The sequence below is a fragment of the Calypte anna genome, chromosome 2 (assembly GCF_003957555.1).
Source record: "Calypte anna isolate BGI_N300 chromosome 2, bCalAnn1_v1.p, whole genome shotgun sequence".
Classification (NCBI taxonomy): Eukaryota; Metazoa; Chordata; class Aves; order Apodiformes; family Trochilidae; genus Calypte; species Calypte anna.
Genome location: NC_044245.1, coordinates 86692675 through 86712485, shown reverse-complemented (window position 1 = coordinate 86712485; position 19811 = coordinate 86692675). Strand labels below are relative to the sequence as shown.

At 41.3% G+C, this 19811-nt stretch overlaps 1 protein-coding gene across 2 annotated transcripts; it reads left to right on the top strand.

Annotated features, from left to right (window-relative positions):
• Nucleotides 1–370: 370 nt before the first annotated feature.
• Nucleotides 371–19378, top strand: BAG1 (BCL2 associated athanogene 1). Of its 2 annotated transcripts, XM_030446150.1 has the most exons (7): nt 371–462; nt 3633–3761; nt 3887–3969; nt 4620–4733; nt 5229–5336; nt 14518–14580; nt 15993–19378. In XM_030446150.1, the coding sequence occupies exons 1-7, from the start codon at nt 420–422 to the stop codon at nt 16080–16082; spliced, it is 630 nt and encodes a 209-aa protein (XP_030302010.1). In that variant the 5' UTR covers nt 371–419; the 3' UTR covers nt 16083–19378. The 2 variants fall into 2 exon arrangements, with proteins under 2 accessions (XP_030302010.1, XP_030302011.1); XM_030446151.1 differs by lacking the exon at nt 4620–4733.
• The last annotated feature ends 433 nt before the right edge of the window (nt 19379–19811 follow it).

Sequence of the window (19811 nt, the reverse complement as noted above, 5' to 3'; positions counted from 1 at the left end):
TCCTGTTGTCAGGAGTTGCTCGGAGCTGCAATGCAAACCAGTAAGGACACCAACATCCTACCCCAAACCAAACCCAAAACCCAACCCAAACCTGCTGCCAGCCCCGGCTTTGGGGCTGCCGTACCACTGATCAGTGTAGAGGCCCTGGGAGGCGAAGCCGCGGTAAGGGGCAGGGGCCCTAAAAGCCCCTGCCGCCTGCCCGCGCCCCCGCCTTTGAGGGGGTTCGCCGTGTCCCCTCCCTCACTGCCCTCCCCCCGACTGATGGCGTCACGCCACCGATGACGCAAGGACACGCCCGGCCCCGTCCTCCCGCTGGCGTCACGTCCCCTCGCCCCATCCTGCGGAGAGAGGCGGAAGTGACGCGCTGCCCGCGCGCCCCGGGAGGCGCCCACAGAACGGTTTCCAAGCGGCGGGGTGAGATGGCGGCGCCCGGAGCCCCGGTGACCGTCACCGTCACATACAGTAAGAGCCGCCCCGCGGCAGGGAGGGAGGGCGGGGGGCCCGGGGCACCGCTGCTGCCCAAGCCGAGCGCAGCGATTCGCGCCGTGTCTCAGCCCTCGTGTCTCAGGCACCGCCGGGACCGTGCAGGGCGGACCACGGCTTTTCCCTTGGGGGCTTGTCCCGGCCTGTGGGGCCGCCGTTCCCGGTAGCTCAAGCCCAACCTGGTCTGAGCCGTTAACGGTAGCAGGGCCGGGCCGTGCGGGCCCGCGGTGCCTCTGGCGCCCGGTGCATCGGGGAAACTGGCGGGCGGCGGTGGCGGAAGGCGGCCGGGAGAGGCTGGAAGCAGCGGGCGGGTGTGAGTGTGTGTGAGCGCCTCTGGCACCCCCGCTGCAGCGCTTCACAGCCTCAAGGAGACAGAAAATACCGGCGCTACCGGCGCCTGCGCGGGGCTGCGGCTGTCAGCTGGGTGGAGGCAGCGACCCCGGCCTCGAGGTGGGGAGGGCTCGCCCTCTGCCCAGCCTGACCTCGGTGCCGGTTTCTTCCGTGAGGTTTCACTCCTCTACCGGCCACGTTTTCCCTCTGTCTACCGTAAACTGATCCAACATAAGGGAGACAAAAAAAAAAAAAAAAAAAAAGAAAAAAGAAAATAAAGCGCAATTTCTGTATCAATAAATCATCAAACAAACGATCAAACTCGCTGTACGGGGGTAGATCTACTGTAAGGATGATGGTGGGAACGGATGACAGGGCTTGCCCGAGAGTGCAGAGCAGCCGTCACTTTTTTTGTAGCAGTCTTCATTTTGATGGAATACATCACAAAGTCAGCTGTGTATGGTAAAAGAAGATGCTTCCCAGTGGGCTCTCACCTTGTTGAATAAACGTGTATGTTTTCAAGACTGCAGCTGAAGCAGTGATTTCATCAGGGCGCTGACCTCATGAAATGGGTTACTCAAAGGTCAGCTGGCATGATGGGGCTTTTTTAGCTCAGGAAGAGAAATAAGAGGAAAGAGAAGGTGGAAGGAAAGATGTGGTTAAGTCAACAAATAAGTATAAAAAGTTACTGCAAAAAGTAAGAATAGCCTGGACTCACCAGTTATTAAAAGTAAGATGGGAGACACAATGGTTAAATTTTAATGAAGTGTATCTAACAGTAGGAAAAATTAGGAGGATAGCAGGGTATTAAATCAGGGAGGTATTTGTCAGCTGATTTTTGTTAACGAAACTTGTTAACTTTTTATGATATAACTTATTTTTTAATTATTGAAAAAGGAGTTCTTCTGTTCCTTTTGGACTATATTGGTGACATCCTTTTCACCTTTAGAATTTATTTCTACTTCTCGTTCATGTTTTCAAACTGTTACTGTGGTATGTGATACACCGTTTAGTGAAAATGTTTCCCTTGTCACCTGGGGCAGTTTTATCTGAGACTGATATAACAGAATAATCTGTTTGAATCTTCATGATTCATGTGCTCATTAATGCCTTCAGAGAGCTCCATTTGATCTGAGGGGCTTTAATTTGCAAAGATGTATACATATGTGTAATGTATGTATAATTCCAACATCTTGCTGTTTAACAGCAGTTATTTGAGAATGTTTTTATCATTCTAGTTGCTTTCTTATCTAGTAATTTTTTTGTCATTAATAAGTTGCAAGTAGAAGACATCCTTCACCTTTGACTTCAACTGTCTGGGTTGTACCTGTTGCTGCCAGATGCTGGTTTACTGCTTAGCACAAATATTTTTATTGAAGTTTTGCATGCATAAATTAAAGTGGGGGAAGATCGAAATAATGGTGAAGAAACAGAATGGTAGTAGGCCCAGATGCAGCACTTGATGATCTTCAAAAAATTGAATTGACCTGTTTTTTTAAACTTACATAGGTATTTTCAAAAATATTTTTAAATTTTGCACTAGTGATTACTTTAAATTAGTATAGTCATGTACTGAAGCAAACTGATAAGGTACCAGTTCTAACATGATGATTTCAGTCCACTGTGAGTTTTTGTTACAGTCTGCCCAAAATGGTACTCATAATTTCTAATTAAAACTCTTCCTGTTGCTAGGCAAACTTCAGCTGTTCTCTTCCCCATTTGCTGTTTGTTTTGTTGTTTTTTTCTCTCAACTGCTGACAGGCACAGCCCTTACACAAAGCAGTTGTATTTATCAAAATGGCCTTTTGAAATATATTGAGGTTAGTTTATGGAAGATGCTTGTGTAATGTGGTTTTGAGCTTAAAACCATTTTGGCATTAAGAAATATTGTAGTTTGCAAGTTTTTCAGGCCAGTGTCATGTGATTCTGGGAGGCTGGAACATCTGAAAATCTGTTTCTAGCACTTTTCTTTATAAAACATATGTGTACTTCGAATTGGTGGCATGAGAATAGTTTTCTTCCCAGTATCTTTTTAAGAATTCTTTCTGTAACTGAGAATCTTGGTTTTCCTTGCAGCCAGTGGTGGCTGATTCCTGTGGGTGCTTTCAGATTGATGGGCCTGATGGAAGTGTGTGGGAGCAGAGAGTTATAGAACGGGCCTACTGCAAAGCAGAGATTAACTGATAGACACCTATTTTTAGAATAACTTGTTTTAATGCAGATAATCTTAGGGAGCCTGAGTAGGATGCTTTGTAAGTGGAAGGTGATATACGGGTTGAGAATTCTTAAAATGGTTAAGGCTGGTGGGTCAGCAGTATTATGGGGAGAAGTAATTTTTGGACTGTGAGAACTATTTCAGGTGCCTGGTGGAGGCAGGGTAGACACTGACTGCTTGCATCTCATGGGTACGAAGTGGGGAGCAAAGGAAGTGATAAATTGTCTCAGATTCTCCCAAGACGCAATCATGAAAAGTTCCTACAAGAAGGAACTTGAATAATCAGAAAGTGTGAGCTTTCATGCTCTAGCTTACCAGATGTCTGAACACCATTCACACTCTTAAAAAGAGGAGGGGATTACTATTTAGCAGGACTCTTATGCTAGTAGAATCCATCTCTTCAGATTATTATAATGTAGAACAAATTTTTCAGCTGAGGTAAGTAATGAAGGAAAGGCAATAGAATCCTTCGAAAATTATGATTGTACTTGAGAATCAGTGACTTGAGAACTTTCTACATTAATGAAAATGGATACTAGAAACAGATTCCCTGTAATATTCTCTAGGTAACAATAAGTATTACCATTACTCTGTTTTTTATTAGGTAATGAAAAACACAGTATTCAGGTTGCTTCTCAACAAGAAGATGGTGAACCTACACTACAAGACATGGCTGTACTTATTGAACAAGTCACTGGAGTTCCAGTTCCTTTTCAGAAACTGATATACAAAGGTAACTTATAAATCTGTTAATGTTTCTTACTGATGATAGGTTTCATTTTAGTTACTTTCAGATGTCCATGTTTTAATTGTCTTCTATGCCATTATCTATCTTTTCCTTTCTCATTTTCCATTTAGGGAAGTCTCTGAAAGAACTGGAACAACCGTTGTCAGCACTTGGTGTTAAAAATGGTTGCAAAGTCATGTTGATTGGGAAAAGGGTAAGTGTTGCTTTTGTACTTTTTTTTTACTTTTTTTTCTTTTTCTTAAATTATCAATATTTTTTTAGTGATTCAGTTGCTAAGCACAGAAGCAAGTTACAGCATAAAGCTAATCTTGTGTACCTACCACAAAATTGAGTTCAATCTCATGTTGTACTGTGAATAACTCAGGAGTTTGTACATTTCTGAAATTACATTATTGACTGACTTCTGCCTTACATTATTGACAAACTTTTGCCTAATATGTTGCTTGTCAGTGCTTTGTGCACTGATGACCCTGTCTGCCCATATTATTATTCTGGTTAAAAAAAATTTTAAAATGTAGCTACTGAACCTGCTGGGTTATTTCTAGTGAAATAACTTGTGTCTGTCTTTGCCAGGTAGAGGCCAAGTTAATATATTGTGATATAAATGTTACCACTATTTTAAAAGTAAAAAAATTGTTTGCACTTTTTCTTTCTCCCTTCATATTAGTATTATTTAATGTGTTTATATACAGCTGACTTTGACTGTATTTGCAATGAAGCTTTGGAAGATACCTACTTGATAGGTATTACTGTTATGTCTGTATCACCACTGTTGTTGCATTTTAGCTCCATAGTGACACTATTTGTTCCATGGTTGTGAATGCTGTACTTTTGAATACACAGAATAGTCCAGAAGAAGAGGCTGAATTAAAGAAGTTAAAAGATTTGGAGAAATCAGTGGAGCAAATAGCTAATAAGTTAGAGGAAGTTAATAAAGAGTTCACAAGTATCCAGAAGGTATGCCAGTTTTGTATCATTTTATATCTCTGCAGAATTTCTAGGTGTATATATTTTTAAGAACCACTGTTTAAAGGTTTTGTGTAGTCAGTAATAAGCTGGTCTTTTTAACTGTCCAAAGGGTCTGTAAAATTCTCACTGTATTTCAAATGATGTTTATGAATTTGCAAAATAGAGGCATGGCACAGTTTAGAAAAAAGATAAATATTGTAGCATGCGAAGTAAATTATATTCTTTAGATCTAGAAAAACATAAATACTTTTCTCAAAGTCCGAAGGGGAACATTTGTTACTTGTTTAATCTTTTAAGTAAGCCTAGCAGACCTTACATTTAGCATTACAAAGGCTGACAGAATACAGATTGAGATGAGAAACCCTATCATACAGAAATAGAAAAAGATGCTTTCTGCTCTGATAGTCTGACAGGTTTTCTAAACTGAGTATTCTGCAGGGTGTAGAATAATTTTGTCTTTCCTTGCATCCTTTTCCTCCTCAGGGATTTTTAGCCAAGGATCTCCAAGCAGAAGCACTAAAACAGCTGGACAAGAGGATAAAAGGAACTGCAGAGCAGTTCATGAAGATCCTGGAACAGATTGATGCCATGGTATGTCAGTAATTACAGAAGAGGATCAAGTTCCAGCAGAAACTTAGAATTAGGAATATATTTTTCTTGTAATTTATTTGATACTTCAGAATACTGAAAAATTTATTTGGGCTTTGAAAATCAGTTAATTGGTTTGCTCATTTTTCTTTAATATCCAGCTCTTGCCCCAAGTCTCCAAAAGAATACTTGGCAGCATCTGTTTCTAAATGGTGACATTAATGCCTGTGTATGCATCCCCATTCTACAAAAGAGTTTCGTTTGGGGCAGCGGCCTGTTAAGACTACATGAAATGGGTATCCTTTACTCGAGTTTTGCCCTTTTAGTTTGTCTTGGCAAACTTCTAACATTAAACTTCATGGTAATAGTAAAGGCCTGGAAAAAACACACCAGATAAACTTTGTATTCAGTATTGCATAAGAATGAGGAGGTCCTGAAGAATTTTCTGGTCAGTCATATGTAGACTGACAGTACTTTGATTTGAGAAGCCTGCATATAAAAGACTGCTTTCTTTCTTTGGCACGTACTAGGGTATATCCAAGTGCTTCACAGTCATTAATGGATCATAACCTTACAGCATATTTCCAGAATATAATATATATTTATCTGCATCATACAGTAGCTGAGACCTAGGTGATTATAAGGGACTTAACGCTGAGAAAAATAGAAGATTGTGGCAACTTGGGTATTTCCTTATTCTGTTTCTGTCTTTGTTGTTGATTCTTTATAAACATCTTTTTATGATTATGTTGTATATTACAATCATAATATCCTGCTCTGGAGGAAAAATGCTACTTTTCTGTGGTAGTGATGTCTTTGTACATTCACACTTCATGGGATTGGTTCAGAAAGATTCCATGCAATTGCCTATAATTGGTGAGCCAAAGGTAGTTTAATTGATGGACACTTTGGATGGACACTTTGAAAAAGTTCATCAGCAAACTAGATCATAGAGTAATAGTTTGACTTGACCATCATCAGATGCTGAACAATATGGATATGTTTCTAGGAATGAAGGGGAGCTTCTTAACTTGTTTCCTCCTTTTGTGATGTACACTTTTCATGGTAAACCAACTTTTGCTATTTATAGCCAACAGATCCTAAATACTTTTAAAAAATTCTAATATGCTTATTTTAAAGTCTGAAAATTCTACTTTCTGACTCATGTAGAGGAAAATATTTTGCTGACAGTTCTTGAATGCTGTTGTACAGACATTCATCTAACATGATTCTGTGTTTGATATGTCAGATATACTATGTGTTACCATGAAAACAGCAATCAGGTTACAACTGTTTCAACTGGATGGGATTAAAGGTTATTTCTGATCCCTTCAGTTTTTTGATACTAAGTCTTATTTAGGAAAAGGTCAGTATTTGTATAGTGGTGCACAGTGCTGTAACCCAGCTTTGCAAAAAGCAGCCTTGCAAAACCCTCTTCACTGCTTTCTAATTAATCCAAACTGAGTGTTCGAAGTTTATTTTTTATTCTGGTACCTTTTGCATGGCTTAAACAGAAAGCTATTATTTACTTGCCTATTCAAAATACATTAAATAATACTGAATGAGGGACTTTCAGGTTTAGTACAAGATTTTAGAAGACATAAGCTACTGACTTCATGTTTAGATTTAGGAAATAATGGAGTCCTGTACCTTAGCTTTGTCTCTTGTGGAAGTGGAGCAACCAGAGCTAAAACTAATTATAATTAGTATCTTTTAAAAGATACTGATCTTTTAAAATTTGAAATTGTTGTTTTTTACTCTTGCATAGGAACTTAATAAGACATTGATGAGCCTCAATTTTTTAAAGGAAGAAATAAGTTAAAGTTTTATAACTTTATACTATAACTTTTTTTATGTTACACATATTAAAGTAGTTATTTTGTTGTTGCAATAAACAAAGGTGGCTGTGCTTTTTGTAATGAAAACTGAACTTCCATAAAACTTGTGTGCAATCTTGCAGATGAGGTGAGTGGGCCACCAACTTCCTTAGGTATTACTTAACTGTAAAGTAGTTGAGGAACAACACAGAGGTGGCAACACAAAACAGTAATTGGGTATGTAGATGAATTATTAACCACAGAATGTCAGGTTGGAAGGGGTCCTAAGGATCATCTAGTCCAGCCCTACTAATATTATTGAGGTATGTCTCAACACCCTGTCAAGCTGAGACTTAAAACTTGCCAAAGTGAATCCATCACTTCTCCTGATAGACCACTCCAATGTCTGACTGTCCTCCTGGTGAAAAACTTTCATGTTGAAACAGAATCTCACCAGGAGCAGACCAGGTTGCTTAAAGCCCCTGGCTTAAAGCCCCAAAGCTGTCTTTGAGCACTTTCAGGGAGTGGGCATCCACAGCTTCTTTAGGCAACCTGTCCTAGTGTCTCACCACCCTCACAATGAAGACTTTCTTCCTAATGTCTTGCCAAATTCTACCTTCATCCTGTTGAAAACCGGTACCCCTTGTCCTGGCATTCCTGCCTTTCTAAAAAGTCCCTCTTCAGCTTTCTGGAAGTGAACATTAGTAGTATTGGGAGCTGTTGCAGCATTTTTGGTTTTTTATCCAGGCAGAGGTTACCTCTAGTCATGGTACCAGCCAGATGCTAGTAGTGTATTTGGGAGGTTCTGTACTCTAGGAATGTGAGAGAAATGGTTGACAACTGCTGTTGTCTTATTTACCAGCACTTGTTGGATTATTATTGATATCTCTACCCCATCAGCTAGTAGACTGTCGGGAAGAGCGCAGTGGACAACACGCGGATTAATATAATCAAAGTAATGCTGTTTATTGAGAGTAGCAGTAGCCCTTTTATACACAGTCAGGCTGATAACATAAGCATATTGCTGATTGGTACAACACATTCTTCATATGCCACAGGGCACTAACTGGTTAAATACAACTGTTTATGTGCTGTCTATGCGATGCTTTCCCATCCTGTTATTCTTCTTTTCTGCTGCCAACTCCCTCATCTTTTGCCTGTAGCTGATCTTTTAGTAACCTTGCAGCTGGGCCTCAAGGCCCTTAGCTCACTCTGGCTAAAGCTAAATAGTCAGGATTGCTCACATGTCCATTTTCTTCCAAAAACTCAGTGGACCTTGGACTTTATTTTTGTGCGAGTTGATGTTTCTCTGTAGGGAAGATGATCCTGTGGAAAAGACTTGTGTGCCTTTTCTGTTTGTGGAAGCCGAGACGTAGTTGTCCAATTAAAACTAGAAAAAGAGAAGTGAGTTCCATGTTATTTGGTCATGTTAGCAACCATAATGGGAGGTGGGTGCAAAGGCAGGACAGCTGATGGGAAAATGTCCCTTGCCATCTGGGCAAGACAACAACTGGATGGAAGCCAGACCCTCTCCTTCACTCTCCTCCTGGGCTTGGTGCAGAGGAATGGAACTGGGTAGTGGTGGAGGTTGGAAAAGAAGGGTCTGTGAAGGCCTTGGTAATGAACAAGGCAGCTGTCTGTTGCTGGGAGAGGTTGAAGAGGAGCCTGTGGGAAGCCCACAGAGTTTGTTTTGTTGGCAGTCACTGCCTGTGACCAGTGACTGTGTTGTCTCTCATGCCTGGGCCTCACACCAAGCCCCAGCAGACAGACACGCCAGGGCCCTGTGCTGTTTGCTTGTGCTGGGCAGCATCAGCTGTGTGAGCCTGGGCAGTGGCTCTCATGGTGTGAGGGGGGATGTTCCTCCTCTGCTGCTTACCCTTCTCCAGGCCCCTGGGACATGCCTTCCTCCTTGGGGGTTGCCGGAACCGTCTGTGTGCTGCCCCACGGCAAGGTGGGCGGCTCTCGCTGCTCTGGCTCCTGGCAGGCAGGCAGCAGCCTGTGATCCACAGCCTTCCCTGCTGGGCACAGAGACAGGAGCTGCATGGCCTGGCGCAGAGACACCAGGGCACTTTCGCTCATAGCAGGAGGGCTCCTCCTCTTCCTCCTTCTCTTCTTCTGCTGCCTCCCCTTCCTCCTCCTGGGAGGTGCCTTCCTCCTCTGGGGCTCTGGGGAGCAGCTCTGTGGCCTCCCCTGCTGAGGTGGGCAGGGACTCTCCTCCCTGCTCCAGCTTCTCTTCCTTCCACCCATGATTGGCATCCCGAGGCCTTGAAGCTCGAGGGTGAACTGTGGGTCAGGTGTGGGGGCTTCTGCTTTTATAGGGCAGCAGACCACTGGGATGTCAACTGTGGCTGATGGTGTGGCCATATGTCATAAAATCAGAGAATGTCACGTTGGAGGGGAACCCTTCTAGTGTTATGTCTTGGCACCCTGTTGAGCTGAGACCAAAAACTTTTCAAAGCGAGGGAATCCTCCCCTTCCCCTGGGAGACCATTCCATTGTCTGACTCTTGTCATAGGGAAAAATTTTCCTCTTGTGTTTAAATGGAATCTCACCAGGAGCACCTTGTGCCTATTGCCCTTTGTCTTGTCCATGTGACTTGTAAATAGAGTCTCCATCTTTGTAGCTGCCCTTTAAGTCCTACTGGAACACTGTAATAACATCTCCCCTCAGCCTTCTCTTCTCAGGGCTGAACAGACACAGTTTTCAGCCTCTTCTCATATTGCAGGTGCTCCAGTCCTCTGATCATACTGATGGCTCTTTTCTGGACCCTCTCCAGCCTGTCCACATCCTTTTTGTACAGTGGGGATCAAAACTGAATGCAGTACTCCCTGTGTGCCCTGGCAAGCACTGAGTAGAGCAGGGTGATAACTTCTTTGTCTCTGCTGGTGATGCCCTTGTTGATGCAACCCAGCACCCCACTGGCTTTCTTTGCTGTTGCAGCACACTGTTTGCTCATGTTGAGCCTGTTGGCCACCAAGACCCCCAGGTCCCATTCCACAAGGCTGCTCTCTGGCAAAGTGGATCCCAGTCTGAACTGCACTCCTGGGTTATGTGTTCCCAGGTGCAAGACCCTGCAGTTCTCTACATTGAACTTCATGAAGTTCCTGTTAGCCCACTTCTCTAGTCTGTCTTAGTCATCCTGGAGGGTGGCTCTCCCTTCTGGAGTGTCAACTTCTGCACTCATCTTGGTGTCAGCGAACTTCATCAGGATGCTCTTGATCACAACATCCAGGTTGCTTATGAAGATGCTAAACAGTATTGCTCCCAATGCCGATCCCTAGGGAACTCCATTTGTGGCCTGTTGCCAGTTGGAGGATGAACTATTTACTGTCACCCTCTGGGTATGGTCTGTCAGCCAGTTGCCCACTCACTGCACAGACTACTTGTCCAGGACATGCTGAGTTAGTTTTTCAAGGATGAGGCTGTGGAGGTACTGTATCAAAAGCCTTGGAAAAGTCCAGGTTGATGATGTGCACTGCTTGCCCTGCATCAGCCGAGTGGGTTACTTTGCATTAGAAGGCAATATAGCTTGTTAGGCATGACCTTTAATAGTCACTAGGAGGATTCGCTTCTTGACGTTCCCAGGGACTGAGATGCGACTAATGGGTCTCTTGGAACCCTTCTTAAGTATGGGGGTGGCATTAGCCTTCCTCAGAGTCTTCATAGACATCTCCCAATATCCACAATTTCTCAAAGATTATGGAGAGCGGCTTCACAACAACATCAGCGAGCTCTCTAAACACACCCTAAGGTAGGTGGCATCTGGCCCCATTGATTCATATGGGTCAAGCTCCTGTAACAGCTGAAATGGATTCCACTGAAGTAAAAAGTGGTAAACAGAAATGCAAAGCAGAATAGCATAAAGCTTCCAGAAGGTATTTTATTGTTTTATGCAGTATTTGCTATTCTTTTTGTTAGCCATGTAAAAAGCAAGTTCTGACAAATCTCTTGAATGCTATTGATGATATCAGTATGCTACTGATTCAGTCAACACCATGGTAAAAAAAAAGTGACCGAGCTGTTTTCTCTTAAGACAGAAGAATGGATGCATTGTAGAAATGAAATACACCAGCAAGCTCACAATGAAAATGTTTCAGTTTCATGGGGTTTTTTCCCAGGACTTTTGTGAAAGTTTCTTTAGTGTCTTGGCTGTCATATATTGTTTGGATCAATCAAATACAACTAGCTTCAGACAAAATGAGATTTGTATGGTTATAGAGAGCTAAGGGTGAGGAAGCCTACATGTTGTTTTCTATCCTAGCAATGTCATGGTCTTACTGTTAGCGGAAAAGCTTATTAATTAGAGGAGTTGAGTTTGATACTAATACTCCTTTTCACTAGATTCCATGTGTTCAACACCTGTGAATTTAGAAATGATTTAAGAAGTGGAGACATAGGTGGGTAGTCATACAGTATTGGTGTGGGAGAATAAATACAGTGTTGTCTTTGCCAGCGATGTGAAAGCAAAGTCCTAGAATCACTGAATCATTGAATCATCAAGGTTGGAAAAGACCTCTAAGCTCATGAAGTCCAACCACCCACCCTACAACCCCTAACCACTAAACCATCTGCTATAATACCTCATCTGCCTATCTTTTGAACACCTCCAGGTATGGTGCCTCCACCACCTTCCTGGGCAGCCTATTCCAATGTTTACCCACTCTTTCTATGAAGAAATTTTTTCTAATACCAAACCTGAACCTCCCCAAGTGGAACTTGATCCCACTTCCTCTTGTCCTGTCACTGGTCACCAAGGAGAAGAGGCCAACATCTGTCTCACTACGGCCTCCTTTCAGATAGTTGCAGAGAGCAATGAGGTCTCCTCTCAGCCTCCTCTTCCTCACGCTGAACAGCCCCAGTTCCCTCAGCCTCTTCTCATAAGGTCTGTTCTCCAGACCCCTAATCAGCCCAGTTGCCCTTCTCTGCACTCTCTCCAGCACCTCACTGTCCTTCCTGCACTGTGGTGCCCAAAACTACACACAGGACATGAGGTGTGACTTCACTAAGGCTGAGTGTAGGGGCAGGATCACCCACCTGGCCCTGCTGGTTTTATGATTCCTGATGCAGGCCAGGATGGTGTTGGCCTTCTTGGCCAAGTCTTGAAGGAATTCTTTTGAGCTGCAACATTCTTTAAATGGTGATTGGTTTTAAAATAAATAAATAATAAAGCATGACCATTGTGTAAACAAGAAGCAGTCATATCAGTGTCATCCGCAGGGTGACAACTCTTGAGGAGAGGTGGTTAGCAATTCTGAATTTGGGGATGGTAGCAACTGGTAAGGAGAAATTGGGCTCTGTTTTTGGCTGGAGGAGGGGAGGATAAAGAACCTTTGCCAGGAGTTACACAGAAATTGGTGACATGAAGCCAGCACTTCCGTCACTTTGGAAAGTTTTAATACCTTGCAGACCAAGGACTATGAGACTTGATCAGGGTTTTTCACAGAGAAAATGCAATGAGAAGAGGAAACCTACTCTAAAATTAAGAATACACTGAGCAGTAGAAAGACATTTGCCAATCCAAACTGCTCCTCCATAAGCAATGTTAGTACCAAAATGTAGATTTGGCAAGATTTTTGCAGAAGCACTGCCTAGTCGCCTAGTCTTAAGATACTCCTCCTTTAATTAAATTTGATTTTAATTAAATAGTGTTATTGTGACTTAAGGTTTATTGCCAGCTTCACTGTTAAGCCCTGAATAGTTGGACAACATATTTCTGGAGACGAGACGTAAACTGACTAAGGTAAAACAGAGAGACTGTGAGATTTAATTTGATGTTAAAATATGTAAACTTAACGAATTTGATTGCAAACCACCTTTTAAACATCTTGGTAAGTTAGTACATTTAGTCCTTCCAATTCCATGTCTCTGCCAAGGGGATTACAAAGTGTGATTTAAAAAAACCAAACAAACAACAAAAAAGCCCCAACAAACCAAAAACTAGACAGTTAGGAGAGTGTGCAAGAAAAGATAGTTGAAAACACAGATGTAATTAAAAAGAGCAGTTTTGAAAAATGTTCTCAAAAATAGAAATAGTCTGAATATCTTCTCTATGCTAAGGTTTCAAAGTTTCCTCCAGTTTCTAGTATCTGTTTTAGAAACAGACTTTGTGAGGTAAGCCCAGCTAGAGCTCCCTGTCTGCTCCTGCAAGTTAACTTAGGCCTATTGTGGTCATTAGAAAATGGTTTGTTAATCTGCTGTTTTAGATTGGTAGGAATACTTGCATAGGCCAGAATCTCCTTCAGAAAGCACAGCCTGAGATAGATATTCAGCAAGGGAGATGAGCAGTGTAACTGAGCTAGTGCATAATAACTTACAAGTACTCCAAGAGCTGCCTTTTTAAAATTTGTGAACTAGTGTTTAAGGGAATTCACCCACAACTTCTCAGTTGTTTTGTAATATCTTTGGAGCATTCAGTGTCTGAAAGAAAAGCAGGTAACAGTATTTTCAGTGCCCTGCTTATTGGGAGGAGACATGCAGGTTGCTATGTTGCAGCATGCTACAGTGAGCAAGGGCTTACTATGCTATACAGCACTAGAAAAGACACTCTGTGAACAGCAAAATAGATTTCAAAATGAACAAATGAAGAAAGGCTGTGGTTTGGAAAATAGACATGTACCACTTGTAAAAAGGGAGTTTTCACTTTAGGGAGACAGTTTTTGAGAACATAATACCTTCTGAACCTATCCTGTGCTGTAGATCCAAGGATGTAAGGTATATAACATAAATTAAGAAAATAAATGACTGCTGTAGAACAGGCTCTTCTAGGAAGAGTTACATCATGCATGACAGATTCCTGGAGTTAACCTTGTAACTTACTTTCAAAGTTACATATTCCCCCTATTTCTCACAAAATATATAAAGGATAGATATGTGATGGAATACATCTTAGGACATACTGAAGAGTGTTTTTGGTATTAAGAGGGTTAGCATCAATTTTAAAAACAAAACAAAACAATACAAGGAAATAAAAGCAGCATAAGTTTCAATTTTATATATTTCTGTCCCTGTTTGTAAGATAAAACGGCACCAGTTAGTATTTGGAAGGTTATCTCCCTCAATCTGCATTCTGTGTGATGGTCAGGCTGATGGTCATATTCAGCAGAACAGTTCACATGCACTACAGTAGACAAAAGGAGCATCTATGGCTATTGCTGTATGTTGCCTAAGGACACATGACAATTTTTTGTAGTTTAGTCCTTTGTAATCAGCATGCAGTATGCCAGAATTCCTGAATTTATTACTTTTTCTATTGAATTCTTGTGCAAGCATCATTACTGAGCAGGCATCTCATTTTCAGGATGCCTGTCAAGAGGATTATTTGATACTTTAATCAAGCTGCATCAACTTCTTTGTTTATTTTACTACAGAGTCTGCCAGAAAATTTCAGTGATTGTAAATTGAAAAAGAAGGGGTTGGTGAAAAGAGTTCAGGTGAGCATTTTTTTTGGTTTTGTTTTCCATAAATGCGGGGTACTTGTATACCAAGAGTTTGTGAAAATAATGGTTGTTTAGATCTTAGAGATTTTTCCATGCTTATTCTTACACTGGTGTATTTTATGATCTCCCTTTGAGAGGTATTTAATGGCTTTATAAAACATTATGCAAAAATACAGATTTCATAGTTCGTGCTTTTTTCAGGTACTATTTGTAACTTACATTATTGATTGGCCTTACAGCTTCCTGATGATGTTAAAGTAATTCCAGTAGCTGGTACAGAAAATGTGATGATTCCTCCCTAGCTGTAGGTTGGTGGCTGGAATAATGAACACAAAGTTCTGAACACAAAGATGCAGTCAACTAACTCCTTCTGAACCTTGCTAGCAGTGTTATTGTTCCAGGGCAGTCAACAACAATTTGGTTTTCCAGAACAAGGAATCTGTGTCAATATATGCTTAGTTAATAAAGCATAAACTTTATGAAGTTGATGCCAGCTCAGGGATTAGTTGAAGACAAATGATTCAAAACAGTGTGATGGTTGAGAGGTATTCACGTGGCACAACAGTGTCCTTCCTAGAGGGAAGGAAGTTTCTTAATGTCATTTTCATATAATAACATTAAGTATCTGTTTTGACCATTAAAGTCTCATGCAGGCACTGCAAAACTGAGAGCAAGACATGTATAGATAGTGGAAGAATCTACCCAGAAACTATAGTGTTGTCTTACTCATTGAGATTGGCCTAAAAGAATTTACTGGCTTAATGTGTTGGTGTTTTGTGCTTTGTACAGCACAAGCAAAGTCACTACTGGCTGCTTGCACTTAATTCCTGTGTGTGGTTTCCTATACTTGTAAGAACTGGTAAGCAGGTTCTAAGAAAGCATAAGGTGCTGTGGAGTGCCCCTTTTTTATGTCTTTTGAGGCCCACCAGCTACTTACTGATAAAGCTGAGAGTTCATGTTGCCCTGTAGTCCTGAGAAATAGAAAAGGCTTTGGTTTATTGAAAGCTTGGTTTAGATTTGACCGAGTAGGTTTAGCACTCCCCCCCTTGGCTACAGAAGTGTTTCAGAAAGGAGTTTAAAAGTCATGTTCAAAACTGAAGCACTGACTTTTCTAAACCTTTACGATCCTTATTGTTGTTCATGAATTTTGGATCAACTCAAAGTACTTAAGTGCCAGGACTGATGAGAATGGGCAACCATGTTGTTGCTGTATCAAACATCAAGTTTCTGTTGGATTCTGGGTAAACAAAATTGTGAAAAAGTTATTACCAAAACTGACCTGGAAGATGGGTGTAGAGTTGGCTTCCTTAACTTCATGATCCACACTGTAGTTTCTGTTCTTAAGAAGCATCTGCTATATGCTATAACTGCATTCCCAGTAACATATCTTTGTTTATTATTCCCAGGTTTTTCTTGCCCAGTGTGATACCATTGAGGGAAACATTGGTCAAGAAATGGACAAGCTACAGTCAAAGAATTTGGCACTGGCAGAATGAGGCATTGCCCTACAGAATTAGGAAACATAATTGCTCTATGAGCAAGAAGAAGAGTTTGCTCTTTGTTTTGGAGCATGTATTCAGCTTTTTTTTTGTTTTTTTAAAGCCCAGTCTGTTAGACTGGTACTAGTCAAAAATTTCTTGCTGGTTGTCTTATTTGCCGCTTGGTTAGACCTGTTATTTTGAAAAGAAAATCCTTCCTGAAGAATTGCAGAACTAATCTTTGTGATGAATTGTTATGTATCTTATGGATGAATGTTTAGTTGACCAAGTTGCAAAGTTTTCAGTGATGGGCAGTGTTGTCTGGTATGTCTTTGAATTTATTTACGGCTCAAATCAAAGAAGGTCTATAATCGTACAAGTGCCATAAGTTGCAATTGTAGGACTTCAGCTTGATTAAAAAAGACAAACTGAGATGACATCTGGGAAAGTCAAACATTCTAGTAGACAATTCAGAGCAATAAAACCCCCGTATGCATTTGTATCTACTTAATGTTTGTATGCATTTATAAATATAAGAAAGCTTGACTTTAAGGGAGTCGTACCTATTTTAGCCTTAAATTGTCATAATAAATGGAATGTACTGTAACATGTATGGTACTTAATTTTGAGTGGTGCTTTAAGTTGTTACTGAGCTCCTTGATACGGTTGGTTTTTTTACATAGATTTCTCATGTACTGTGGTTTTTATATCTTATTTTTTATTGTTTGTGTTCTTTCTTGAGTTATGGTGGGGAATGAAATGAGATTACTCATGCTGCTCATATACCAAGGGTTCAGTTCAAGCAAGGTGCAACTAAGGAGCTATTTTGAAAGGTTTTTTTATATTTTTTTTCTCTGATTTCACTGAATTAATGATGCTATATTTAATGGAAAACTGCAGTGATTATTTCTAGGTGGTTATTCAGTGAATTTTTGTAACTTGTTAAGAAGTGACGCATCTTTATTTTAGCAATGCCATGCAACTGAGGGTTATGACTGATTTCCCCAGGCGGATACCTGCCAGGCCTAGTTTTCTTTGATAAGTGAAAAATAAACTTTTGCAGAAGATGGGAACTCTCACCAGGGGCAACCAACTTTGCAGTTGTTGATCAGAGCTGCCAGTAGCTAATGTGCATTGGCTGGTGAAAGTAGTGACTGATAAGGAGCCTGTTTTAATTTTTTTTTTTTTTTTTTTTTTTGGGGGGGTAAACCTCTGTTGTCTCAAATGAGTCAGACTGAGAATGTTTAAAAATGGCTCTTAAGTAGCAAGCCTTTATCAACATGTGACTGTTTTAAGATTAGCTGCCCTTTCAAGATGAAAATAGGAAATGTGTGTAAAAAAAATCTAACTTTAATAAATTATAAACCTTATATAATACCTGAAGTAGTATTATTATTAAAGTATTATCTTTTATATTTTTAATTGGAGGAGCATTTCTTTAGTGGAAAATGCTATTGGGCAAATGAAGCAACAGCCCTGCATTAGAAAGGGTCACTTTTATTCTAAAAACACCTTTTGACCATACCAGGATTGGAGTTGTCATATTTTTTACTGTTAACCAGCTTCTTCAAGGTTGGTTTCTTGGATTTTTTTCCATGTGTAACTCTCTGTTCAGCATCTGTGGAGGATTTTAAAGGCTAGACTCTTAGGAAGCTTGTGTATCATAAATTAGGAAATTTTATGTTTGGTAGGATTTGGGGTATTTTTCCCTAGGCTACCAGTCTGGGCACCCTGCATTTTCTCAGCACTGTAAAGTTAAGAGGAAGAAGAGCTGATTGTAGCCTTTTTTGTGATGTTCTGCCTAGTTTGTTGCTGCTTCTGGACTTAATCTGGATTAATCTGACTCTTAAACCACCAGCAATACTGTTGCCTAATTCAGGAGATGCAAATTTACCAATTTTTCTGTGACAGAAAGGATCCTCACCCTCTCAAATACACCTCCTCTAATGCACTGAACTTTCATGGGTGCATATGAGCCAAGTATCCTCTTGTGCTCATGAAGAGAATTGGGAGCTGTGGCCATGACTAGAACTGCAACCATTTCTGCTGCTGCTTTAGTAATGTTCTCTCAGATGAGAACACAAGGCTGTAAGCAGACATTGTCTTTTTTATCATTCTGTCAGTGGAAAAACCTATTGACTTCAGGCACTTCCTAGCACTCCTTCCCAGAAACCACTGCTTCCTGAGATGTGCTTGTGTGAGTACACCCTCAGCGTGTCTCAAAGGCAGATGGATTAATGTTTAAGATGTTCCACAGCAGATCTTTTGATAATCTGGCACTGGAAGGCAGAGAATGATGATGAGCTGCTCCCACCAGCACATCTGGATTCAGCAATAGGTGGATGTCCTGAGCTGAAGTTACTTCATGGTCCTAGCTCCTGGTGTCAAGAGTACTTGGTTTCTAGGACAAAAGTGTAAGTTTATGAAGACAAACTTTTGCAGCATATCTTTTTTTTACTTCCAAATATAAAAATTAGTTGAATCATGAGGAATGGATGGTTGTATTTAGTTATGAAGGACCTTCTAGAGTGGATTGACTTTTATACCTAGTTTTGAAAGATGAGCTCTGTGCTTCCATTTTTTTCCATAGTAGCTTTACATTGCAGTAAAAGCAAACTTCTGTGCTTCTGAAAAGTGCAGCAGATTACAGTTGTGAAAGAAAGCGGAGATGTTAAATATTCTTCAATATTAATTGTAAAGGCAACCAAGCTTAAGCTATATTCTCACTGATTCTGTATCCTACGTGTATCGTGATACCTGTTTCACTACTGAGTCAGTTTCCTGCCCCAGCCACCTTCTCTGACCACTTCAAAAGAAAAGTGACTCCCTTTTGCCTGAGTTGCACTTATCCATTGTCTTCCTCCAGTTGCTGCACTGCTCTGGCTGTGTTTACACACCTTGAATTTGCCATCTGGGCAAAATATCATAGCACAAAGCTTGTCTTCTATAAGAATGAATATTGAATCACACACTTCCCTGCCTCTCTTTCTCCCGAAGCTCTCTGCAAGCTGTTGAGTGAGAGGAACCAATGTTCAGGGAGCTGGGGAGTCTGGACCCATGGAATGGCTTGTTCTCTGGGAATAGTGTGAAGTAAGCTGCATGTAGCAGTGTTCCCTGTGAACAAGTCAGTCCTCCTGAAGGAAATGTCTCTGTAAATTCAGATTAATGTGTACTTGGCTTTCCAAAGTCACTAAAGGTTTGCAGTTGGGAGTACTTGGCGATGTGGAAGTCGGGGCTAGATTGTTTTTTTTTTTTTAAAGTTATTTTACTGTACTATCATAAATGAAAAGGTGGAAATAAAATATGGAAAACTCTGTGTTGGTGGTCATCATGCAATTACTGGGTGCTGTAGGCGATGAGGATGTGTCCTGCTCATCCCCGTTAGGGCTGAGTGGGAAGTGCTCTGGTGCAGCAGCACCGTCCCGGCATCCCCAGGAGGCTGCAGCAATTTGGAGCCTGGAATGTTGGATTTGGAATTGGACACGAGGATTGGCATCAAATTAAAGCCCTCTTTTGGGCACTTTTTGAAGAATTTACTTAGAGGCGCGGCCAGCAGCTGGATGATGGCGCCTCTTTAGTTATAGCCGTGCTCTACGGGCATAAATCCCGAAAAAAACCTGAACAAAGTTGAGGACTCAATCACCCTTCCTTGCTGCCATCGTTTTCTCTTGTACCAACACCCGGCCGGGTCACCCCTCCCTCAAAACTCCACCCCCTCCATCCGTCCCAGGCTGGGTCCCGCCCTCC